Source organism: Pagrus pagrus (genome assembly GCF_965226575.1).
Source record: "Pagrus pagrus genome assembly, chromosome: 14".
NCBI classification, from domain to species: Eukaryota; Metazoa; Chordata; class Actinopteri; order Spariformes; family Sparidae; genus Pagrus; species Pagrus pagrus.
In genome coordinates, this window is record NC_140198.1 from 1,056,706 (window position 1) to 1,084,199 (window position 27,494).

General features: G+C 43.8%; 1 protein-coding gene across 3 annotated transcripts in view; it reads right to left on the reverse strand.

The window, feature by feature from the left end:
- The window catches only part of clip2 (CAP-GLY domain containing linker protein 2), a 39,563-nt gene extending 12,292 nt beyond the window's left edge, over positions 1-27,271 (reverse strand). For 2 of the 3 annotated variants that reach the window (XM_084373496.1, XM_084373495.1), the window contains exons 1-10: positions 26,730-27,271; positions 23,748-23,971; positions 15,016-15,521; positions 9,423-9,547; positions 7,692-7,905; positions 5,238-5,435; positions 5,046-5,149; positions 4,871-4,931; positions 3,437-3,487; positions 902-1,222 (exon numbers count right to left, since the gene is read on the reverse strand). In XM_084373496.1, the coding sequence (XP_084229622.1) occupies positions 902-1,222; positions 3,437-3,487; positions 4,871-4,931; positions 5,046-5,149; positions 5,238-5,435; positions 7,692-7,905; positions 9,423-9,547; positions 15,016-15,521; positions 23,748-23,862 (1,695 nt within the window). In that variant the 5' untranslated portion in view covers positions 23,863-23,971; positions 26,730-27,271. The remainder of the gene's footprint in view (positions 1-901; positions 1,223-3,436; positions 3,488-4,870; positions 4,932-5,045; positions 5,150-5,237; positions 5,436-7,691; positions 7,906-9,422; positions 9,548-15,015; positions 15,522-23,747; positions 23,972-26,729) is intronic. The other variant, XM_084373497.1, reaches the window with a different exon arrangement.
- Between the last annotated feature and the right edge of the window lie 223 nt (positions 27,272-27,494).

Here is a 27,494-nt window from a genome sequence, read left to right on the forward strand (position 1 = left end):
TGGAGGAGTAAACACCCAGAGTCACATCAGATTCTGCTCTGATCCGGAGCCGTTCGCAGCTCAGAGATGACTTCAGTTTCTGGTGATCCATTTTCTAAAGTACTTCCTCTGGTGTGTTTATGACTGTTGATCTGGAGGGAGAAAAGTTTTGCCTGCGTTTCCTGATCTGTGAAAACACACAAACTCTCTTTTTACTTGATTTCACACATAAAAACACTTTTTTCACATGTTGTCACAAATGGAAAAACAATTAAGGAACTTAAATGGTTATTCTGGCTTTTTCCTCATAAACACAGGAGAGAAGCTCTTTTGGATCAGACTTAGAAAATGGATCACCAGAAAAAGATAACTCTGATTTTCCCCCCGAGGCGTCCGGACGTCGCAGAGAGGAGAGAGAACCAGAGTCTCTGAGGTCTCAGACGAGCTGATGAAGTTTCCTTCTCGTTGTGTTTCGTCTCGTTCTCTGACTCTCTGCTGAAGTTACAGCGACAGACGACCAGATGAAACTCACCGTCACCTCGAGGACACCTGTGGATTTCTCTGCTTTGAACATTGTTGGAAACATTTGGGATAACGTGAGAACACGACTCAACAACGTGAAGAACAAAGGTTGAGTTGTGTTTAGATTTTCATGCAGAGTTGTTACAGATTTAATCTTTAATTCGCCCTGATTGAAACGTGGGATTAGATTCAATATTCTTATTGATGTGGTTGTTTTCTTGGTTTTCTCTGTTTTTGCTTTCCCTCTCTGCTCTCAGCGACCTGATAATCCTCACAGAACATTTCAGAATGCAAACTATCAATGAATCCAGCGTATACTGTCATCAGAGCTCCACAGAGCTCTGCTGCAGTGACCCTGCTGCTCCTGCTGAAGCTCTTTCAGCTGTCTACATCTGAATACCTTCCAGCTGTCCATCATCTGCATGTTTTCCTTCGTGGCCTGTTGGAGTTTCTGCTTCATCTCACTGATCTCCTGGTTCTTATTATCCAGCAACGCCTTCAGCGACTCCACCTCCTGCCGGTTTTCTTTGAGCTCGCTGCTCTCCTTCAAGAGGGTCTCCGGCTTGGTGTCGGACCCCGCCACGGCCTCGCTGTCGTTGGCCTGCTGCGAGCTGGCGTCAGATCCTCTCAGCTGAGCCTGGAGCTTCTCGATCTCGGCTCTCCGGAGGCTGAGCTCCGTCTCCAGCTGCATGATGCGACTCTGCTCCTCAACCGTGGTTTGCTGATGAGAAAAAACAACATCGGTGGTCACTGCTGCTGAAGGGTTATCTGACGGCAGAGACATGTCAGCATTTCAGGAGAATGACCTTATTACCGTAACAGGTGGGAGCCTCTGAAACAGAATGACGTCATTCAAAAGAAAAGGCGGAGAAAAGAGCAGAAATCAGGAAAAAGGAAATCAGAGGAAACCCAGAGAGTCCTTGAAAGGATCGGAGACGGTCAGACGCATTCCAGCAAATCATCAGTCCACATAAAAACACCGTGTTGGTGGACGGTGACACACTGAGTGAGAGTTCGGCTCCGACACGCATGAAGCTCTTTATCTTCCTGTTTTAGTACGAATGATATAAACTGGATGGTAACTGGTGACCTTCAGCTGTGCAGGTAGGTGGTGAGAGACAGATCTGTTTCTGTTGTGACGGACACAAAGGACTCACGTCCTGCAGACAGCACCGCAGCTGACGGATGATTCATTCACACACGGACTGAAAGATGGTGTTTGTTCACCATCTTCTGTTCACATACAGTGAAGATCTAAAGCTGTGTTAGATATCAAAGACAGAAACACGTGGAAATAAAATATTAACCTGTCAGAAAACTGTCTGACTTTAAAGCTGCATCACAGATAGATGAGAACAAACTGAAAGTTAGTTTGGATGATGTTTGAGCAGGAAACATAATTACTGACACCTCCAGCAGAGACATGTAAGTCCGTCATTAACTCTCCTGCAGCTGCTGAACCCTCCACATTCTCCTCTAGCTCCTGTCTAACGCTGTCTTTCTGCTGAACACCGAGTTTATCAGAGCTCTGTCACTGTAGAACAGCTGCCTGGTTCTGCTCGAACGAGGCTCATCAGGAGATTTCAAACAACGTCCTAAAAAGGGCAAAAAAGCTCGTGTGAGTGAGACAAATGTGTCTGCTGCTGCTTTTACGTCTCCCGGATGGTTTAGTTAATCTTTTAAACTAAAGTTGTGTCCTGATCTCACAAAAACACTTAAAAACACTTGTTAATGGTTTAAAAGTCTTATAATTAAAATAATAATTATATTACAAATCCACTGATTGGTTTAACTCCCCTGTTCTGTTCTGTCACTTTTAAAGCTTCACTAAGATCTGTTGTTGCTTTAATAAGTTTAAACATAATTTATTATCCATTAATTAACAGTTAACTTGATCTAAAGTGAGAACAATCTCTTTAATGTTAATAAATCCTTATTATAAACTTACTAACGGTTTTTTGGGGCTTTGTTGGATTATTATTATTAAAGCTGATGATAGAAAAGACGCCCGGTCAGGAGTCAAAACCCAGACTGCTGCAAAAACACAATTAACATGTTTATTAACACATAATAATGTTAATAAGCATCTGATAACGACTCACAAGTGTCTCTTTACCTTTAACTAACACTTGTTACAAGCATCTTAATACACAGTGCGACCATCAGCCTTTTCTTCTGAATCTCTTTTCAGATCTAAAACAGGAACGATTTCGTATTAAGGTCAATAAATCCGTTATTACGCTCTTTATTATCAGCAGTTTATTGAGTCGTTGCTGAACTCAAATATTCCTTTTCTAGCCGTTCTGCTTTTTATTTGTGAGGAGTTGCATCAAAGCGCCGGCAGCCTGAGGGGCTTCACATGCACAGAAGATAAAAAAAGGCCAAACAAACCATTAGACCCAGAGTACGATACCGCTGTCGTCTTATTAAGGCTGACAGTCGGCTCTTAAATGTTACAGTCGTCGTATCGTTTCCATCCCAAGTAATAAAAAGTGAAGGAGCCAAAGAATCAATGTGTCACCGTCCTGATGTTTGTTCAGCTCGCTGTGTGCAGAGACGTGAAGAGAGAGCACAGCCATTCTGATCATCTAGAAGCAGCCAAGCAAATATCATAAAGCCCACAGCAAACACACACACACACACACACACACACACACACACACACAGTCATATCCAATTAAACGAAGAGGAGATTAAGAAAGAGGATCCGCTGCACAGTGCACAGATGTTAATATCAACCATGTGGGAAACAATCTGAGCGGTTGAGTTGATTCATGTCAGAGATGTTTCCTGAGCAGGTCGCAGCACCACACACAGGAGCGAAGGAGTAAAGAGAGTTAAAGTCCTTGACGACACTGACGTCGACTTGAAGTCAAGAATTGAGAGAGCTCGGCAGCGGATCAAAGCCAAAACAAGATCAGATCTTTTTTTTCACCTTGGTTCTCTTACCCAACCTCAAGGATACTGCATCGTGAGTGCATCGCCCCTGTTGGGAGAAGCATATAGGAATCCACTGTTTCAAAGTCTTTTGTTATCTTTTGATGCCTGAAAATTGAAAGCACAAGCCTGATGGGTTTGATTTGTGATACTGTGGTCTATTATTGAAGAGACTTTTCTCTGTGAAGTGCAGCGCTGCATGTCAGAGCGGTGTAGAGGACGTCCTCCGCTGCTCTCGGCTGCTGCTGGCGGTAAACAGGCAGTGATTTGTCTCGAGCCATTAAAGTGAGAGTCAGTGATGAGTCCCGTTAACACCAAGTCATTTCTCATGTGTCACTAATGACATTACTGCAAAGTAAACTGCAGTGGAGACATTCAGCCTGAGAGTCTCACGGTGCAGCTGAGTCGACCTCTAGACCTTTAAATAAAAAGACTCATCACAGTTCAACAGTTTCTGCAGCAGAAGAAGCTGGAGGAGCTGACGTGATGCGTCCTGTCAGAATGAACGTGTCAGGTCAGTGGTGTGTTGTGGCTGCTAGTAACAACACGTCTGGCTGTTTAATTATTGTGTTACAGAACAATGTACGGGCACCGATATATGGTGCGTTCAATTCAACTGGGAAATCACAGATTCTGGATTTTTGTCTGAAAATGTTTATGGAAAATGTATAAAACTGATTTTATGGGGTCTTACTAACGTGTCCACAGCGCTGAGGATTAAATATTTGGATGGACGTCGATGTCGGTGGACCAATGAAATCCTCTGATGTCCAGGTCAGAACGAGACAATTATACAACAATGATGGTGGACCACCGATCATATGTGTCTCCTTTGGTAAAGAAAGTTTCCCTGCAGTGTTGAAACATCCTGCTGGATCATGAAGAGACACCAGCAGTCACAAAAACGTCTGGACTGAGACTTCAGTCTCCTACAGAGACACTACAGAAACTACAGAGCCTACAGTCACAAACGTTTCTTTGCTTGTTCCACTTGAAGACTCGGACGTTTAAAAATGAACAAATTAGATTTAGCTTCCATTCAGGTTGTTTCCTGAGGGACACACAGCAGATAACACAGCTCATCTAATGGACTCCTGCACAGCTTAAAGCTGAGGGTCCGTCCCAGCATCACTGCAGTCGAGCAGATGTCTGTGGGTTTAAATCCTCACGTCCTGCTCAACGTTTGTCCCAAAATCTCTCCTTTTCATGAAGCTCTATTTCTGAGGGAACAGCTGCTGTCTATCAGCTGCTGAGAGGTTCGAGTCCAGATCATCCCTGCTGAAGACGTCTGCATGTGGTCGACAGGAAACTCATCAGGTATAAATCTTCCTTCTACCTTCTCAGGGTGCTCGATGTTAAAAGTTACACCTACATGAGTGTGTGGAGGCACGTTCATGACATCACTGATACAGTTAGTGACGGTGATAAATACCTCCAGGTCTCCTTTAGTGATGCACTCCTCCTCCACTCTGAACTGGAGGTCCTCCACCTTCCTGATGTCACACAGAGGATCAGAGTTAACATGCGAGTCATCAGGTCTCTATCTGCTCTGTGCATGGACACAGTTCACACCAGCAGCTCTGTAACGTGACAGGACGAGAACGTACCTTTTCTCTTCTTCAAGCTGATTGGCCAGCTCCAGTTTATCCTTCTGTGTGCTGGCCAACATGGCTTTGACCTGCTGCAGGCTTCCTTCATTCTCCGTCATGTACTGTGGAGAGGAGGCAGAAACATCTCTAACAGCACTGTTCCTGTCACACATGATCGTCTCTTCCATGACAGTTTCATCTGGTCGTTACCTGGACGTGCTGCGACTTGACGACGTTCAGCTCCTTCTCCACCTCGCTGATGTGGCTCGTGGCCTTGGCCATCTCGGCTCGCTCCAGGTCTCTCTCAGCCAGCAGCTGCTCGATGTGCTGCTGCTTCTCCTTCAGGGCCTCCTGCAGCGCCGTGGTGCCGGAGATCTTACGGGCGTAACGTGACGACGTCTCCGTCAGCTGAGGAAGGAAAAGGACAAAAAACATGAGGAGAGGGTGAGAGTTAGAGTTAGTGGCAGAGAGGTTAATCATCACACGTTCCTCTCTGATCCAAACATCTTCTCTGACAGCAACCTCTCATTTATTAACACTCACGGCAAAACAGCTGTTCTGTGATCTTTGCTTTTCTTTCGTGTGATCTCTAAGTAACATTCACGATCACAGTTTCATGATCAAAAACGTGTACAAACTATTTCATGATCCTGACAGAATGATTTCTTTCGTGTAATCACAGATTCATTATTTAATGATCATCATGCCTGAGAACTCAAACCTCACCACACTGAAATCAATAAATATTATAGTATCTCGTCATCTTTGACATCAAACACTGAAGCAAACAGTTTAAGATTATTTAGACATTAAAATTGTTGTTAAAGTTATTTTCTAAAGTGGAAACATGTATAAATACTTCAGTCTTTAAAAACCTCTTGGTTTCCTGGAAGATGCAATATCTTCTTTGACCACTAGAGTGTGCTGCTCGGCAGGTTTCTGACCTGAAACTTCAGATTAATTCAGTGGATTTAATTTATAACAGCAAAATAAAGAGAATATACTGTAAATAAACAACATTTTACACTGAGATGCAACAATTACTGTTCACAAGAAGATTAATGACCAACTTTTGATAATTTATTAATTGTTTCAGTCATTTTTCAAACATTTTCCGGCTCCAGCTTGTTAAATGTGAAGATTTGCTGCTTTTCTTCATCATGTCTGACAGGAACTGAAGAGTCTTTGAGTTTTTGACTGTTGGTTGGACTGAAGAAGCCGTCTGACGTCACTTCTGATATTTCATAGACTAAATGATAAATGGATTAATCACTCAACTGATCAACAGTTTCATGGATAATGAAAGTAATCGTTGGTTGTGGCCGTACGCTGATCTCATGTCATGAAGAACTGAAGCCGCCTGATGATCAATGGCTCCTCCTCCTGCTGAGCAGTTCATCGTTTGCATTTCGCTGCTCCGATTCGCTGACTCTGCAGTTTTGTGCCGACCTGCAGCTGAACGAGGACTGGAGCAGCTCGGTCCAGCTCGCTGCAGCTGTAAGACTGAGACGTCTTCAGGACGCTGGCAGCAGAGTCAGATGAATGGGACGTCGGTTTATCTCATTGATTTTAGCCGCTGGTCTGGAGCCAGATCTCTGATGGAGGACGCTCCCCTTTACTTTCCTTAATTGTTGGCAGCAGAGTGCGAGCAGCAGGTCTGAATCATCAGGCCGAGCTCTAAATACTCTGATTACTCTGACTAACTGAGTACTCTGACTGTCATTACAGAGGTGGAGGAAGGACTCAGCAGTATTATCGCAGTGTAGAAATACTCTGGTTGTGTATTTAAATGTGTACTTATGTAAAAGAACACAAGTATTTAGATTAAAACCGACTTAACGTGCCTGTTTAATGTTTCTGTGACTGAATCTTTACTGTGTTCATCACTTTAACGTTGAAACTGATAAAGTTGATTTATTTGTTGGGTAGCTTGTGAATTTCTCCTCTGGGATCAACTCAGTTTAACGTTAATGTGGAATATAAATAAATCCTGAATGATTCATCGATCTTATTTTGTATCATCAAACTTAATCTCAAATAAGTCAAGATGCCAAATAAATGCAGAGCAGGAAAAAGCTCCATATTTGAGCAGAAGTAAAAGTATAAAGCAGCAATGAAAATACTCGAGTACAAGTACCTTAAGATCGTACTAAAACACATACTTTGTGTAAATGTACTTAGTTACTTTCTACCACTGGTTGATTTCAGAGACTTCAGCTCATGCTGTCGTTCAAACAGGCGGTTTAGATTTATCACAGCGTGCAAACATCAGCGAGTTTCTGTTTTATGGTTTTGAAAATGAAGGCAGTAAAAAATCTTAATCAAAAAAGAAGAGTTGAATTTGAAAATGTTCTTTTCTTTACTTGATAAATAAAAAAAATTATAATAAACTGAGAGGCGTCTTATAATGACGTTAGATATGTTCTGATTCTCGACCCGTTTCTGTCACTGAACAGAATGTGTCACATGACATCAGCACCTGTGGGTCACCTGGTGACTCTGAGTAATAAAGTCTACTTACTCATTTTAAAGGAAGAAGTTTGGGAAATATTCTTCAAGAGTTAGATGAGAAGATTAAAATCCATCTTTTCTTCTAACTCTCGTGAGAAATCGAGCACATTTATCTCCCAAACAGCTGAACTGTTCCTTTAAACATCATCTTACCAGCCCGGCTCGGCTCGGTCGTCCGCTCACGGAGGAGGCCACCGAGCTGACTGAACTGATGGAGGAGCTGCTGGGGCTGTGGGCCAGGGAGGACACGCCCATCGCCACACGCTTGCTCTTCTTGGCCTTGGCCGGGCTGGTGGAGGGGAAGCCGATCCGGATCACCTTGTGGATCGGAGCGAACAGACCGAACTTGGGAAGACACTGGAAGTATCTGCAGGGAGAGAAGGGAGATGTTGGGGATTAGGTTCAGCACAGAACAGCTTTATGATGATGAGACCAACACGATCAGTGCCGGGAACGTTACTGAGCAATGAAAGAAGGAAAATGCTGATAGTCTGAAGACATTAGGGAAGATTATCTCTGTTTCCCCACCAGGTGTGAATTTGCCCCACAGCTGTCGCTGCATCGCTTAATTAAATGGCCGATCGTTAAAATCAGAAAACTGCAAAACAAAGTCCAGCACAGAGTCCCGACGGAGCCAGAACCAGCGGGGCAGGGACGACAATGTACACGAGGAAACTAACAGCGGCAGCAAGGAGTAAAGTTGAGTCTGAGGAGAAAAACTCAAACTCGTTTTCTGATATTTATGTTTAAATATGTAAAAGAGACTCTTTAATTAAATATGTTTTAATATACATAAATACCCAGAACAGAAATCTGAGAGACGACAAGGATGAAAACAAAATCTCTAAACTTCATCTGTAGCTTCTCCTTTTAATTAATCGATTAACAGAAAATTAATTGGACATTAATCCATCAAGCTTTTGCTGATTCGGCATCTGAAGTGATTTCCTGCTCGTCTTCGTCACGTGACAGTAAACAGAGAGTCTTTGTGTCCTGGACTGTCGAACAGACAAAACAAGTCATGTGAAGGTTTTACTGTCAGGCCCTCAGGAGCAGAAATATTATTATTATTATGAAAAATGTTTTATTGATAAACCGGTGAGGAGGTTAATGCTGACGGTCCTGTAGCAGTGTGAGTGTGATCTCTTCTCTTCTGTATGTTGCTTGGTTTTCTTTCTGAACGTTAACAGTTCTGGTTTGTTTCAACAGAACGTGTGAAGATTCTTCTGTTTGATTTTGTTTCATAGTTTTTTCACTCTTTGTCTCATCGACTGTTGTTGAAACTGTAAACACAGTAAAGAGACGACCGCTGAGCTCTGAGCCTCTCCTGTCTCTGTCTCCTCAGGTCCTTTTAATATAGACTTGTGCAAATAAACTGTAATTCCTGAACTGTTTGGGAATTATCAGGTCACAAGGGGACAACCAGGCCAAATCTGTGGTATAAACAGATAAGTGCAGGCTTCTGGGTTTTTTCTCTCTGTTGGCTTTAAGTCGAGCTGAAACGCCAGAATGTCTGCACCGTATTTCAAACTGTTTCCTACGACAGGGAGAAGAATGTGAGCGGTGCTGAGAGGAAACTCTGCATTCCTGGTGAGGTGAGAAGATGTCCATGATAAAAATGATAAATGTGATTTAAATCTGAAGCAGTCGACGGTGCAGAGCAGCTCGGAGCAGCTCGGAGCTCAGGGTCACTTCATTTCATGGACAAACAGAAACGCAGCTGAACAGACGGATGCTCGGCCTCTCCTCAGCCTCCTTTTAGGGACAAAACCGAAGGAATTTGGGGAACTTGAAGTATTTACGTGTGTGTGTGTGTGTGTGTGTGTGTGTGTGCGTGTGTGTGTGTGTGTATGTGTGTGCGTGTGTGCGTGTGTGTGTGTGTACCTTGTACCAGCCACTGCTCCATCGTTCTTCCCCAGAGGCTCGTCCAGCTCGACCCCACACCACTCACCCTTAGCGAAGTCTGTCTCCCCCATGTAGCGGATGACTCCCATCTTAGAGCCTCCGACCTTCAACACACACGAGGACGAAGACGAGTTAATGCGTCTCACAGCTGGTTTTGTTTACATCATCAGCTGTTCTGACAGAGCTGAACACACCACCATCACATCACATGTTATAGTTCATGTTTATCAGAAGACCAGCACCACTCGAATGGAGCTACAGCCAGCAGCCAGTTAGCTTAGCTTAGCACAAACACTGGAAACAAGGGGAAACTGCTAGCCGGGCTCTTTCCAACTGAGCAGCTGCCAGAAAACCAGTGAAGACATAAACATAGGAGACACGCTGAGACGTCCTCGGCTCGCGGGACTGGACACAGAACTACATTTAACATGAAGAGACATTTTTCTTTCCAGTTTTCTTGAATATAATATATTATATATATTAAGTAATGATGTTGTGCAGACGCTTCACTGAATGCGACCTCAGTTATGATCCAGTTTACTGCAGCACTGGAAGCAGCTGACATAATGTTTTACACAGTTATTTGTAACTCTGCGTGTCATTACCGTGAAATCAACAAGTATTTCAACAATGTTACTTTGAGAAATATGAACTCTGGTTTAAAGTTAAACTCATCTGTGTGCTCTCAGTCGGGATCACTGGTTTCCTGTTATGAAGACGTCCCTGTTGGATCAGCCAACATGTGAAAGTGACTCGTACAGCTGCTGACTGTCCTTCACACATGGCGACCACATGTGGAAGGGACAGAAACTCATCCACATGCACAAACATCCCACCGGTCACGACTTCCTTCAGTCGACGCACTGCAGAGACGACGTGAATCATCTGAATCAGATTTTAGTTAAAATGAGTTTCTGACATCGTGCTCCTCCTTCATTCATTATTAAAGAGGTCATATGAGGCTTTTGGGTTTTTGTCTCTACTTTATTGTGTCATGAAACATTTTTGTGTGCGTTAAAGTTCTGCAAAGAGAAAAAGCCCAAAGTCCAAACCAAAGTTACTGTCCTGCACTGCCGGACACACCTGGTCTGGAGTCCAGTCTAACTTCTGTAACTTGTGTGTGTCACTATGTAACAGACGTTATATAAAAATATGTTTATATATTTATTGTAAATATATTCAGTGCAGTCAGCAGACAAACAGTTCCTACTGCTGCAGCAGGTTATTTTGGATCACACTACCTTGCCCGGCCTGACCCGCCCTACTCTGCCTCTGATTGGCTACATCCTGCCTGTTCAGTAATGTGCACGTGCAACTCTCACCAAAGATTGAACAGAGGTGAGATGTCTCACTCCGTAGCTAAAACGGAGTGTTCACAGTATAAAAAGGGAAGCTGCAGTGATGCATCGTGAGAAAAATAATGTTTATTGTAAATTAGAGAATGTAAACATGTTCTACTGCGACCCGAATAAAAGTAGGAACCTGGAAATCAGCAGAACGTCGTCTCTAATCAGCCAAACGATGACTTCTGATTATCAGACAGTGATTCTTCAATGTGCAGCACAGTGAAACTGTCCAGTGTCCAAAACCACAACAATATAAAATGTATGATTGTATGAGAATAAGTGAATATACAGAAGGTGGGTGAGTGCAGATGTTTCAGCACCACATCTGTTTTGAATTTAATCACAGTAAAGCTTCATTTAAGGACAAAACTATGGTTTCTTATATAAATACTGACTCCTGGATTTAGCATCTGATGGAAGTGAACACAAGGACACATAAGGGTGTGGCGTCGTGGTGTCGTGGTGTCGGTGGTGTGAGTCATTACTCTGCTTCCTGCTGCTGGAGTCATCTCCCTCTGACTCGTCTGAACCACTGAGGCCAAAGAAGAAGCAACACTGTGGCGTCAGAGGACATTACAGTGAGACGGGCTGCTGTCCCGCTGCCTGTGTGATGTCTCAGTGACTCAGTGTCAGAGTCCAGCAGAGCTGCGACAGCCAGTCAGCACAAACGCCATCTTGGCTCCTGTTAGTGTCAATCTCATCTAAAAGCTCTGAAGGTGGTCGAGACAGAACGGTTGAGTATAAACTGACACGACTGAAACATCGTCCACAGTGAAGTCCTGGTGACCACGACCACAGACGTTGGTTTGTCTCCTGACGTCTCCTCTAGCGCCACCATGTGGTTCATAGCTGTTGCTTTGAGTGAAATGTTTAAACAACTATGGGACATAGTTACAGTTATACTGACATGAAATTCAGTTCTCACAATCACATCCCACTCATTAAATAATCATTTAAATTTAAATATAATCAATAAAACAACATGACAACATCCAGAATCACAGCAGCTGCAAACATCATAATAATGAATCAGTGTCGAGCTGCAGAGACGACCTGATGTTTGTCTCCAGATGTTTGACTGAAACAAGTCACATCATCAGGATTTTAATAGTTTCATCAGTGAAAAAGAAAACTGTTGTTAAAATGACTAATCATGAATCTTATTGTAACATCTGTCACATTAATCTCCATGTGATGATTTTCCTGACCACATCGTGCAGCTGATGATGCTTTAACTTTCCCTCTTGCACCATCATCAGGTCAAATCTTTAATGTGTCCAATCATTTGGTTTATGGCCAAATATCTGCAAAACTGATGACATCATCGGCCTCAGCTGTAGCTTATGTTTAATGCTAATGAGTAAATGTTACAGGTTTGATTCTGGAAGATTCAACGTGTTTTTTTTATTATAACTGTTTTATAGTTTCATGAAGTCTTTGAATCCAGCCAGTTTACTGCCACGTGCTCCTTTTACAGCCTGATAACGTTGATTGTTGATTTTCCGGCGTTGGCTGGACAATAAAGTTAAAGTTAAGTTAGCGGATGTTTCTTTTATGTGTCGGGAGGTGCATCTGGACACATTTTGGATTTTATGAACTCGTTGGGAAACACAACATGGACTGTGAGTGAAATCTGCCTCACAAAAATGACTGAAGTGATACAAGTTCTACAACAAATTCAAGGAACCACATTAACTTCTCCTCCGCGAGCTGACGATGAAGAGTAAGACGAGCCCAGCTAATCAGCCAGGACTCGAGGAGGTGCTGTCAGAGTCGTCCGGCTCTGAGAGGTGTGAAGTGAATCTTGTTGATGAAGTCGGCTGTCTGAGACGTCTCTGTGAAAACCTGATTACTGTAGATTATGTTTAATGCACTGCAGACGGATTTATGATTTGTTTTTGTAACGTTGAAAATATCGTTTCCTGTTTAATGAAATAACTCAGACTTCATGTTCAACCAACTGTTGCTGCTACAACCTGCTGTGCTTCTTTTAAGGGACACTTAACTGACTATCAGCCGTCTGAGTGGATTTCAAACTGTCTGAGTAAACAGCAGCCGCATCACATGCAGCCCTGCAAGAAAACACTCGTTAACCTTCATCAGCCGCAGCAGCAGAGACGGCCTCGGGTCAAACGCTGAGCAGGTCTGCGCTCACATCAAAGGCAGAGGAGACAGTGAGCATGTGTTCAGCTGTGAACTCGTCTCTGCGCTTCATCTTTTAAATATTCACATTAACTTCCTCTGGAGGCGATCTCTAGATCCTCAACACAAACCTCAGTGACTACTGTGTGAAAACACTGTCCACTCTGCTACTATCACATCATTTAATACCTAGCAGAGAAAAAATAGACCTCGCTGTGCGTAATCTGAGTTTCACACTTTGTGCTCATTTCACCAGATTTCTGAGGCGGCGTTGTGTTTCCAGCAGCGGAGGAGGAGCGTGAGACGGATAGATTACACAGGAGAGGCCGAGGAAATAGATTCACTGATCAATGTGTCAGCAGTGGTGTCTCCTCTCTTAAGTGCTGAAAGTAATCCGGAGTGATTTACAATATTGACCAGGAGGAAGGCTTCTCCAGCCGCCTGGTTCCAGCGGAGCAGGGATCTGATGTAACTCTCCCCTGTGCCCATCAGTTAATGGAAAGCAACGTGACCCGCTTGATGATTGTATGCTGCGAACGCTGTGTACACTAATCGAGCTGGATGAGAAAATCAGCTAAAAGCAGAAATAAAAGATGTTTCTGTCGAGTTGTTGTTTTGTTGTGCAAAGATAGACTGCAGGATGAAGACGTAACAGAGGAAGGACGAAGGATGAACTCTGGTAACAAACAGAAAGAGGGACAGCACAACTTTCCTGTGGGATCGAGCTCGTCTCACATTACACTGCATGAGTCCATCTTCACCGAGGCCTTCATAAAACTGTAATTAGCGTCTCCTGGGACTCTAAAAGATCAGCTACTGTGGATGATGTCTTCCTCAAACATTCACAGAGAATCCTGCTAAACTTTCTTAAATGTAATTGTCAGATTTACAGATAATGAAATCATGTATATTCGCTCTTGTTACACTGGAACGTATGTGGACTGTTTAATAAACCTGCAGCGAACGTACAGGATGGGTTTGAGTCGCAGGCAGAACCAGACCTGAGCTTTCATTTATGGGATTGGGTCGGTTTTTCTTCAGGTTTTGGATCAGACCTGGACGGTTATCAGGGCCGATATTCAGCATTTTCTGATAATCGGTATCAGTAAAATGTGCTACTTTATCTCTGATGCAGCCTCATCTCATCAGCGTCCCCCCACAACACTATCTGATAACTCGTCACAATTAAAAGCCTCTGAATACTCTGAGTCTGCAAAGTAACTAGTAACTAAAGTTGTCAAATGACTGTAGTGGACTACAGTCATCTAGATTAAGTCACTGAGCCACCACCAGCTGTCAGTTAAATGCCAACAGGGTGATTAAAACCCAAAAGTAGAAGCCGGCTCAGTCTGTTCCTCTACAGGTACATTCATTTAACTAAACATTGAGCCTTTATGACTCAGTTCTGTAGAAAAGTGCAGCACACACCTCGTCTAAAAGTATAAAAATAGAAGGCTGGCCTGTTTGCAGCTTGCAGAGCGGATCTGTCTCCCTGCTCTCACACCGGGTGTATCCAGATTCATTGATTACAGAGGAAGAGTAGTGATGCAGCTGCCATGGCAACAACAGGACTGAAGGTGCTGCAGCGCAGAGCAGTGGTGAACAGTGTGGACCGGCCCCCTGCTGGGCTGTGGAGGTTCTGACCGTGTTTACAATACACGGATCAAAAGTTCTTCATTTGTTTGAAATTGTCATAAAATCTATCAGATTACATTTTTACATTGAAATATTCACCACAGCTGATGAAATGAGGAAGTTAAATGACGTGTTTGTCTTCTGACCTAGTTTATCTGTGCTGTGTTGAATCAACCCCAGCTGATCATCTGACTGAGGAACAGACACGTATCTTATAACGATGGTGGACGATGGAGAGAGTCGTTGTGATTAAAGCTGCTGAAGATGACCATCTTTCATCCTTCAGCTAATATTAAGTCAATCCTTTGACATTCCTTTGATGTGTTTGAGATATTTTAAGATATTTTAAGATATTTTAAGCTTTCCAGACTTTTCTTGTCTGGAATAACATTTTCTGACGCTCCACTGTGAACTCCTTCACTGGAGGGAAGCCCAGCAGAACTACTCACCAGAACTCGATCTCCAACTCTTAGATCCTTGTCCCCTCCTTTCTTAACCGACCCGCTGTCAGACATGTTGGACCCCGACTCGTTTCCTGTTTTCACTGCGCTGTTGAGCAGGCCCTCTCTGAGCGTCACCACCACCCTCTGGCCAGAGGGGGCGCCGCTGCCGCCCTGCTGGGTCTGATTGTGAGCAGAGACTGAGTCAGTGGAGAGGCTGTCGCTTCCCTCTCCCACCGGCTGTCGGGTGAGCTTCGAGGGTCTCGTGAAGATGCCCTGCAGGGGCTGGCACTCAAAGTAGCGCACTCCGCCCACCGACCCATCGTTTTTTCCAACTAGGTCGTTCAGAATCACGCCTGCCCACTGTCCCGGGGCGAACTGGGTCTCCCCCAGGTAGGCGATAACTCCTGGTTTGACGCCGTTGACCCAGACGTGTTCACCGACTGTGTAGTCCCCCAAAACATCGTCGCCCTCTTCAGAGATTTTAGTTGGAGTGGTGGGCTTCAGTGGGACGTCTGCAGGACAGAAAAACATTATGTAGATTATTATTTATCACGTTGCAGAGACAAACTAACAACAGCAAAGGACATGAAGACTGATGCTGTAAAACGTGTGTGATGATCAATACTTCTTATTGTCATGAGACTGTGTCAGCTCCTCACTGGAGGTCATGCTGGAAACACTGCATACATTGTGAGAACATCCTCATTCACAGTCCAGCAGAAGCTTCACACCATTCATCCCGCTCCACCGCGTCACACTGGTGTAAAAAAAACTGCTTGTGTGGCAGCACAACAGTGCAGTTTGTGCAAGATTAGGCGTTACTCTAATTCCTCCTGAAAAGTGGGTCAGAGAGACGGTATCTGTGATGTGCCGGTGATTAACCGGGCCATGCAGCGCCGTGATATCGCCTGTTTGACACACAGATGAGCTGGACCTCTGGTTTTTTCCACAGCAGCCTGTAAACTGAGCAGGGCACCATTAGCACGCGGTCTGCTGCACCGCACTGCCAGTAAAAGTCTGTGTTTATCTGTGTGTGTGTGTGTGTGTGTGTGTGTGTGTGAGTGTGTGTGTGTGTGTGAGTGTGTGTGAGTGTGTGTGAGTGTGTGAGTGTGTGTGTGTGAGTGTGTGTGTGTGTGTGTGTGTGTGTGCTGGTGCCAGGGCTGTCTCCCCGACACCCTGACAGAGGGCCCGGGGCTCTGTGGGCCCCTCTGGTTGGACTTTATGCCTCAATTGCTGCCATATGTTGAGATGTGAGACACATTCTGCACAAATACAAACGCTTCGACTTCAAAGACGCTTTAACTTGACGATGGTTTGAAGGTTTGGAGGAATGTGCTGCTTCTGCTGGTTTATTCTGGGGAACAGCTGAAACATACTGCAGGCTTTCAGGCGACACGTGAAATATTGAGTCCTTTATGTTTGTGTGATCAGACGAAAGTTTGCTCTTCACATATAAACTAACACATATCGACCATCATAACGTGGGAGCATCACGCCCTTCATTAATCAGTGAGTGTCAGATGAGTGTCGCCCGGGGTCGACTGTCAAACAGCATCAACATCAGCCATAACTCGCTCTGTGTTTGACCCATATTACACTGTTCACTGCAGCTGGAAGCACAGCTGGACCACCGACTCTGTCCAGAGCAGCAGAGAGGGACACGTACCTGAGAAACGTCAGCATTCAGTTTGATTTAGATTTTATTGTTTATTCTTCTGAGCTGCTGTCTGACTGTGACTCACTGTTTCTTATTAATCCAGCGCTGGAGACAAACACTGGACACAGGTAACATGTTATATCAACATATTCTGCCACCTGCAGTCGGTTTCAGCTGGTTGATCTGTTGCTAGTGGCAACCATTACTGTCACAGTTCAACGGCAGTGAAAGCTTCAAAGTCGTTATTGATCACATGAAAACCTCTTAATGTGTCATTTCATCTGTCTTCACACCACAACACCGCTGTTAACACACTCATCTGCCCCTCAACGGTCGCCAGTGTGTGCCCTAGCTAGTGTCGCTAACGCTAACTAGCTAACAGTACAGAATGCTGGATGCCACAAACTGGCAACAACCAGGAGACACAGACACCACGTGACTCCGGCGCTGTTTTCTATTGGCTGACAAACGTTGTTAGCGGCTGAAGCCGACAGACATTTTGAAATGATTCACAACCATCATGATGTTTTTAAGGAGAGGAGACACTTTAACTCTGCACCTTTCTACCGGCTCTGTAGATGTTATTTAGTACAAAGTGCTGTGTGAGCGTCCACAGTGTCCACACATGCACACTTCTTCTTCTTTATCTGAGAAATCTGTTCTCACAGATTCACAGTTGCTTCCAGTAAAGATAATCTTCTGTTTTATTGTATTTAGAGTAGCTCAGCTCTGTCCTCACTGAGGGCTGAAGACCTATAATTATTTTTTTGCGAGGAACACATCAGATCAACCAACTCAACATGTGATCCGGGCCAGCAGACCCGTGCAGGGCAGCGTTTAAAACCTGAGCTAACCCATGATTTGGGTTGCTGAGGCAACAGCAGAGCGAGGGTAAAAGGATCCTCGGCAGAAGGAAGACTGGAAACACAGTCCTTACTTTCACTATTGTGCTTGGCCACCTCCCACCACCATCTGAATCCAGCTATTCATCAGCTCGGCACAATGAAACCTCCACAGCTTCCTCCGCCCCTCCTCCTCCTCCCCCCAATTATCCCCCCATCTCCCCACACACACACACACACACACACACACACACACACACACACACACACACACACACACACACCTCTTTCTTTGGCCTCTTTAACTGCGTATTTATGATCATTTGTACAAAGGCTCTCATCTTCCTCTTACTTGCTCTTTTTGATCTAAACCCGGTGAGTCGGCGCTGATATTGTGTCGCTGACAGCTGTGCACGGACTCTAACAGATGGACCGGGTTGAGCCTCAATGTTTTGGGCTTTTTCATCAATTCGTTGCCTTTCTGTGTTTTAAGGTTATATCATTTTACACATTCAGGGACAAACGACAAAAGTGTCAGGACCGACATTTAAGATCTTTTCTTTGAGGTTTTTGGTTTTATTTCTTTAAAGGACGAGTTCATCATCTGGAGGTCAAACTTTTACCAAAGTGTTTTTGTTTGAAGCAGAAGCACTTATTTATTTTTAATGTGTTTGCATCACGAAGCCGAATCAACCAAACACAAAGTTTCAGGAGATCTGAGGTTCACGTGGACTCGCATGGTTTCAGAGTTTGTCTAGAAGACGGAGAGCTGAAGCGTTTTACTGCAGGGTCCCTCCACGTTTCACACAATCAAATTCAAGCACTTCTCAAGCATTTTCAAGGGGCATAAAAAAGCTTTCCAGCACCTTTCAGCTGTAGAAAATTATACTTATACATTTACAGAAGAGTGACAAGTTTAATTCATATATCAAATATGAAATAACCCGTCCCAACTCCAAGCACTTTTCAAACCCTTGGTTACACTAAAATTCAAGCGTTTTCAAGGATTTCCAGCCCCTGTACAAACCTTGTAGTGGCTGATGAAGCGAGATCAAAACAAACCTGATTTTAATGTTCATCACTTTACAGGTGAGCCGTGATTTACCTTCTTTAACATTCACATTACAGCCTTCACAGGTGTTTGACCTGTTTTGAGGAATTATTGTAAAACGTGTTTTTACATATGAAATAACATCTTATTATTTTGCTCCATTACTGGTCAGGCTTTACAGAGATCTGCATTAGAGGTGCAGGAGGTGAAGGTGTGTCCCGTGTGAAGACTCAAACAAATGGTTCAAGATTTCTGTCTCCAGAAAGGCACCAACACCGACTGTGACTGAGATATTTCTGCAGAGAAACTTTGTTCGGAGGTCACCGGAGACGTGGCGTCCTGAAGGGCGGCACCGCTCTGTTATTTTCACATCAAAAGCAGCGAGGAGGAAGCTGATGTACCTCCCTCCATCCACTCACTGGCTACAGACTTCTTCTTTAGATTCACTAAACTCTGCCAACTTCCGACACAGAGGCCCCTTCTCACAACCTCCACAGCTTAAAGCATCAAACAAGCAGAGGGCTGAGCTCTGGAGCAGGAGGCCAGGTCAGAGCTAAGACGAGTAATCCCTCCGTCAGCTCACCGAGGCCTCGGTGTTGCCACAACATCTCTTATCACTGTTTTACAGCTAACTTGGATCAATAAGGGTAATGCCACTGAACATAACGTGAGTCCTGGCAGTCTGGCTCCTATAAAGAGGCTCATATGTGATCGAGGTGTTGCATGGAATTTTCCAGGACTTTCCAGGCCCAATATTCAAGGACCCAAAATGGCAAAGTGTGAGACACAGACTGGGGTTGATTAGTGAGGCAGCAGGCCTTAAAGTTAGCTGAGCTTTCTCGCTTGTTTGCTGTCGCCTGCCTCAACCGACTTCAATCACTCGTGCACGCTCAGCAGTGACGCTGCAGGAGACGCACGCAGGCAGCGGGAGGACGCCTGCGTACGAACCTGAAGCACAGGTAAATAAAAAAGCACCGTAAACTTTGTTCTTGCACAAAATGTAGAAATTCAAACAGTCACAAGCAAATTCAAGACCCGTCTCTGTTCATCTTCATTTCCCCTCAAATTCACAAACTTCCAAGGGTTTTTAAGGCACCGCTGATTTTAATGGTAACATCGAGCAGTTTCTCCCTGTTTACAGTCTCTATGCTAAGCTAAGCTAACCAGCTGTTGGCTCCAGCATCATGTTTACTGTGCACACATGAGAGTGGCATCAACCTTCTTATCTAAAGAGAACGAGAGAGCGAGTTTCATTCCAGCTGTTCTCAAAGTGGGTTCAGGGGCTCCAGGGCATCGCTGGCAAAAAGGTGAATGATTAGTTTCCACTATAATCCCATCGTTAAGTAACACAGCAACACACTGGCTGATGGGTTTCACTCACTTTCTGTAATAAAACATCTAAAAACTAAATCTTCTTTATTACAGATTATATTCTGACTAGAAACCATGAACCTACCTTCAGTTCTGAAACATGAACATTTCCAGATGTTTCCATTTAATTACTGACTTAAATTCAAGACTTCTTCATTAGAGTTCAGACTGATTCAATTTAATTTGTTCACAACATTTTAATATGTCATTATCTTTAAAGTTTTCATTTAGTTAATGCAGTTTGTTTATATCTTCTATTTTAGCAACTTTTTGGTATGAGCCTTTTTAATTATTATTTTATTTATTAACTTGCATCTTGTTTTTATTTGTTTTCTCTTGTGTGTTGTGTTTAGTGCCATATTGTAAATCTTAGCTGCATCCTATATATTATTATTATATTATATATATTATTTATATATACTTTATGGACTTACTTTTATGTTTTTCTTTTCCTGCTGTGCTTCATTTTAACACCAAAAACATAATAAACAAGAACATTTTGACGAGTCATTATTACAACGTGACCAGTGAGAATTAAAATCGAAGACACCTCCACACACATGAATGAATGATTATCTGCGTCGTGATGAGCAGAAACAGCATCGTTAGAGGCTGAAAGCTGTGACGATCATGACCGTGTGTTTCTTCTGTGCATCGACAGGATGTGAACGAACTGACGAGCTTTGTCTGACAGAAACGAAGTGTTTGAACCACAGGACAGAGTTCAGACGTCACACGCGCTCAGCGGCTACCTCACAGCTGACGAGCCTGCGTGCAGCACGGAGGGATTAACGTTTTGAGCCGGTAATGGACGAGTTCAGGATGATTTCAGAGACAATCTGAGCACCACAGAGAAACACACATCACCTCCAGGCCCAACATGAAACTTCAAATGGATGAAAAAAGACATTTTTGTTCAAAACACCAAAGAAAACAAAACGTTATTCTCTTCAGAGATGAGTCAGAGCGTTTAAACAGACTCGCAGCAATAAACAGCTCACAGATATGTAATTATCATGTCACTCCTCAGAGTAACGACACTGAGGCCGACTGACCGTTACTCTCATTACGGATTCATCTGATTGAGACCAAAGTGACGACTTCTAATTCCTTCTTCTGTCCAACAGTCAAAACCCCAAAGACTTTATATTTACTGCAAACTCTCACATTTAAGAAGCTGGAACCAGAAAACATTTTATTTTTTGCTTGAAACATCAGCTGACTATCAGAAATAGTTGTCAGCTGATGTTCTTCTAATGATGCAGCTCTGATGTTAATATGTCAGATGTTTTGTCATTTCTTGGAGGCAGAAACAGTTTAAAAGACGAATATTAAAGTTCCTTCTCAGCTGAAACTGTGTTTAATCTTTAATCTCACATTCACAGCCTCTGGAGGAGTGTCCCTGCAGCGGAGTATCTTCGAAGTCATTTGCAGCCAGTTTGAACAGAAAACCTTTCACGTATTATGAGACAGCATCTCTGTCGCTGCGCTGGAGTAAACACAAACTGTGTCAGGAAACACTTCCTGTGTCGGGGACATTTATAACCACAGCTCTGTGTTTTCTCTCGCTGGCTGTGTGGGATTCCTGCGTCAACATGAACCGTGACCCTCGTATCCGTCTGATAAAGGCCTCGCACACACCGACGCTAATGAGACGCCAGCGTACGACCGGCCTGTCCTCCTGTTGTGTTCAGAAACAGAGCTAACGTGTGCGTGTGAAGCTGTCGTCATGTGAGCTGGAGCTGAGGAGGATAAACAGTCAGAACAGCTGTGATTACTTTCTGCAGGCAGAAGCTGTAATTTAGATTTTCAGACATGTCTAATTTTGGTTTTAGTCGTCCGTTTTCCAGTAGCTGTCTGGTCACAGTCACGTGTTCTCAGTTCAACTTTTTCCTTTTAGAAATATTCTGTATTTTTTTTACTGTCAACAAATCACATTAAGAGCCTCAAAAAACCAGCAGTGCATCATTTCTCCAGACTGTACGAGTCTCCTGATGAAGGAACAGGAACACAGTCGGCTCACTGACGGTCCTTTAACAGTGTGTGAGCAACAATGAGGCTCTATTGCAGAAGATAGCAGCAAGATATCAGACAATACTTCTTTTTACCTTCAATTTATTAGTTTTGATTTGTTGACAGAAAGAAAATATATAGTACCAGATATGATCATCTCAATTATGAAAACACTGTGTTGCGTTTCCTGCAAACTGAAGATGATGCTGTAAAAATCTGTCCCTCATACTGAACATTTTAATTTGAGTTTTCTTTGCACCGTCTTCAGTTTTACACTGAACTTCTGTCTGAATCATGGATGCATGATATTAGATTTGATGATATCATTCTGTCCGGTTGCAGATGCTGATACCAACATATGAACGTACATCTCTGTACATTAATGCATCGACATCATCATTATTACGCCTACTCTCATTGTGACGGCCCGTGAAATAAGAGAACTACTCAGCCGGTGGTCCGTGTCGTCTAACTGGTCAGATCAGAAGAAATGTTTATGCAGATATTTGATTTGAAAGTCTTTATCAGCTGATGTGGATGTCGTGCTGAGATGATTGTGCATCCCTGATCTGAAAATAATCAATCTGCTTTCCAGTGAATCAATTCTGAGTTTGTGTCAAGCAGCAACAAACACTGATGTATTATCGTCTTATAATACTAATATGCTTAATATGTTAGAAAGCAGCTGATTGTTCATCCAGCAGACACAGAGCAGCACGTCATCACTCTGCGTCGTGTTTCTGACCTCCTGACACATCTTCACTCTGCTTTCAGCTCTGGTTTGGTTTCTAACAGCTCCTGGAGGAAACATCTGGATCCTTAGCAGCTCATTTTTGTATTTTTGTGTGACTAATTGATCTTCTATAGTTTCTGCTTCATTACACAAAAACTACAGGATGGATTTCAACCAAACTCGGATGGAGGATGAGTCAGTCCAGAATAGATCTCATGAACTTTTGGTGCAGATGTGGATAAAGAGACAGATCCAGATTTCCTCTCTTTTTTAACATCGTAACGCCTTTTTCACATTTTTCATTAATTTCTCAGGGAATAATGGATCCTGATGAAGAATCCAGGTGTATTTCGGTGCAAAGGGACTTCTGGGTCTTCTAGTATATTCTTATCTTATACAGATTTAATTATTCTCTCTAACTTTCTCTATTCATCTGTACTTTTTCTGTCCTTCGGCTGACCCTCTGGCCTGGGGATCAATGAAGGATTATCTCATCTCATCTCATCTTAAATGCTTCACTTTGTTCACCAGCTGGATTCTGACTTGGTCCGCCTCGTTCCCAGTGCCGGACTCGTAACATACAGCAGGGTTTCAGTCAAATCAGCAGTAAAAAACTAAAACAATAAGCTGAGAGACATTAAAACGCTGAGAGAAACTGCAGTCATGTGATAATTTAGTGTCAATTTATCACTGATACTCTTTCAAATGTCACATTAACTCAGTTTCTACTATAAAGAACTATTAGTGCAGCTTTAAGAGATCAGGACACGAGAACGACTGCATCAAACCACAGAGGACGTGAAACATAAACCCAACGTCTCTGCGGCTGAAACACGATGACTGTTGTTGTGTTCTGTGTAAATATACATTATGTTGGATGGAGACTGCTGATGAGTAAATAGAGTTAGACTAAGTTAAAGAAAACACTTCCCAGCCTGAGTGTGTATGTAATCCACTCCAGCTGTTCTCCTGAGTCATTAACACAAATAAATGCTCTCAGCCACTTCCGCTGATGAGACAGAAGACATTCCTCTTATTTTTCCACGGGGTCAGAAGCAGGAAGTAACTCACTGTCTTTAGGGACGACGGGGCTGGACGATCCCCCCGCGGAGGTCCTTCCCACTGGGCTGGAATGTTTGGGCCCCCGGCCAGGGATCTTCAGTCCGCTGGACTTCAGCATGTTCATTCTACAGTAGCAGGGAGACGGCAGGGACCTGAGAGCTCCTCCCCGGGCGTAAAGGCTTCTGGATCAGGCACTAGATGTGGGAGCGGTGGCTGTCGCTCTCCATGTTTAGCTGTTGGAGGGAAGAAGTGGTCGTAAATATGGGAACAATTACAGAAATAACAGGTGAAGAGGCAGAATGAGGGCTGATCTAAAAAGATGCACGTGTCATTTAACCTCCAGATGTTTACAGAAGGACCAGACTGGAGGGAGAACAACTGATCTCCACAGAGTGAATAAAATCTGTTTGTTCAGTCTGCAGCTGAACGACGTGACGGATTTCTAACATCTGCAGAGCTGCAACAACCGATCAGCTAATCGATTGCTTGTCGACTGTTATTAAGCATCGTTTTAAGACAAAAAAGTCAAAGTTATCAGATTCCAGCTTCTCACATGTGAATATGTTCTGGTTTCTTTGCTCCTCCGTGACAATAAACTGATTATTTTTGGGTTGTGGACAAAAAAACAACAACAAGACATTTGAGGATGAAACACTGACACTAATCGATTAATCAAGAAAGTAATTGGCAATGAAAATAATCCTGAAATATTATGCAATTTCCAATCTTTCCATGACTTTGAATCTCCACCTATGTTTTATGTTTTGTGAATACTTGGGGATTCATAGTTCAACCGGACGATCAGCTGAGGAGTCACTGAATCTGAAGGAACATGAAGGTTTCTCTGCATCGTTCAGTTGCTCATAAACGTGACGAGAGGTTGCAAGTAACAGAAACATCCGGGGAACGGACTTACACAGAAACTTCAGGCCTCTGATATCATTTTATAGTATTTGGTTTCCATTTATATTTCTGGTCCTTCTGTTTTACTCTCAACCATAAAGAGAAGCAGATAATTACAGGCCTGTCGGGATTCATTTACATTCAGGAACCTGCAACACTCCCACATTATATTCCCAGGAGGCACCAATGATGTAGGAGACTCCAGTGCTACAGGAGAAATACACACTTATTTCTGTCTATGTGTTCTCGTCTGTACTTTTGGCTGCTGGTTACAGCAAACACAGAAGATTATTAGATGTCGGCTCGATTCTCACACTGTAACACCAGAACTGCACCACTGCTGTAGTCCTCTGAAGTCACACCGGAGGAAAGGTGAAGACACAGTGTCGTAATGTTACTTTGGTAAAAGTGAGAGCGACCTGAAGTCTCCTCAGCGTCTGAGAGAGTCCTGCAGCTTCACTGATTTAAATTCAAGATGAACTCATCTGGCTCAGATCAGGCCAATCATGATCCCACCACGCGTGAACACTTCCTCTCTGACCCGGCTGTTGTTGTTGTGCTTTAATGATTTCAACTCTAGCTGTTGTTGTTGGAGTTGCTGATGTTGTTTTCAGTGAATATGAATCGTATGTAACAGATGTTGTCTCTGTCTCCTGCCCAGAGAATACAGATGTTCATTAGCTTAAAGCTAAAGCTAAAGCTAAGCTTAAAGCTAACTCTGGTACAGCTAAGAGCCGCGCGCTGTCCCTGTCAACAACAATAAACATTCAATGTACTGAAGCATCAAAAGTCATTTTGTGGCAATAAATGTATAAGAACACAGGTCAGAGTCAGTTACAGATATATTTACATGCATGCATATATTTTATACTGTGGGACGATTGATTATTGATCCATTATCAGACACAATAAAGATTTTTCTGATTATCATTCAATCAATCAAACAATCTTTATTTGTATAGTGAATACAGAATCAGTGTTACTTTCAACCTGCTGATAAAATAAATGTGTTTAAAAAACACAGGACTTTGGCCGTGATGCAGCAGGTAATCTGCAGAGTAACTAGTAACTAAAGCTGTCAAGTAACTGTGGAGGAGTGGAAGTGAAGCAGGAAATGGAAACTCAAATAAAACTCAAACTAAAGCTGTCAGACAAATGTATTGGAGTGGACACAAAGAGAAAACTCAGTCTCAGCATCACGCTGAAGCACAATACTTGATTAAATGCATCAGTTACATTCCATCAGTGGCTGTAGTGCCCCTGAGCAAGGCAGGAACACTGCTGTAAGAACAAATCTGACCTGTTTTAAGTGCAGTCGTGTCTCCGTTATTAACCCTGGTAACACCTGGGAAACATCTGGAACCTGTAAACTGTGTAATTACTCCAACAAGCCTGTTATTACAGTGATGCTCGTCACAGTTAATGTATTATTATTATTATTATTATTATTGTTATTAATAATAATAATAATAAGGCCTCGTTGCTTCATGTCTGTTATCATGCTTCATTCATACCAGACTGAGCAGAGTAACAGATGACAGAGCTGATGTAGGCCGGTGCCCAAGTGGAGCATGGCCTACAAATCATGGCCCAAAAGCCATAATGAAGATATAATGCTGTCAGAGCCACAACACACACACACACACACACACACACACACCTGCTCACACACACACACCGGACTGTGTGTGTGAGCAGCTTCATCATCTTACATCATATTAAACCTCAATTACATCATGAAGAAATGAGCATCTTCATGTCAGAGCCACCCTGTCGAGAAGATGCTTTCTCCATAACTCCAGTCGGAACCGGGCCTGCTGACTGCCGAGCCTCCCTCTGTCCTCGGCTCCGCTTCATGTGCACCTGGATCCATTTTCACCTGCTCACAGTGAAAACGGGGTGCAGCGGTGTGAGGATGCTGCGCAGCTCCACAAAACGCAACACAACGCCAGTCTGATCCATTGTTGTAGCGACTGCGGCAACGTGCTCCAGACCGCCCCGCAGCCCCGCAGCCCCAGCCCCGGCCCCGGTCCCGGTCCCTCCCAGCGCAAAACACACAAAAGCACATTATCACGAGAAAACACTCACCTTTCTGTGTGAAATGAGAGGTCCGAGGCTCTGTCCCGCAGCCGGACAACTTTCTGCTCCCTCGCCAGGAGACGGGATCAGGCTGCCACTCCCTGGGATGCAAATATGGATGCTGAGCAGAGACTGGGAGTCAGCGCGGAGCAGGATGGACGACTGCGCGCAGCCCGCGGCTCCCGGCGCTGTTAGCAGCTAGCTGGCCTCAGTCTGCAGCTACCAGACGGATCATCGACACGGACCGCTGTTCGAGCAGCCCAACTCTGGCACGCGCACGTCCGGACGGGTTTCCGAGACGAACCGCAGCATCAGCAGCACTGAAAAGCAACTTTTCTGTGTCTGGTTCTGATTGAACGGGCTCGGTTCGGACTCCCGCAGAACCTCGGCTATTCTGTTCGGCCTCTCCTCGCTGCTGTCGGTCCCCACTGTGCTGGTGTGGGTTTGTCGGGTTAGCACAGCCTCCTCTGACTCAACCCACCGGCCAGACTGAACAAAGGGGCTGGGAAGCGGAGCCTCCTGGGGGTGTGATGAGCGTCAGCGACAGTCTGGCTCATCGCAGTGACGACCTCCGTTTAAAAGCATGGGAATTTAAACCGGTCGTGGCTCATCAGTTAAAACACACGACTCATAAATCATGACTCAGTACCATTTAGTATCAGTGGTACTACTTTTTAATTCGGCTTCAATATTATCGACAAAATATTTTTTTTATCAATAACAAGCCCGATTAATGACGCGGATCCCCGTGTTTTACAAACGCCTTCAATGGTG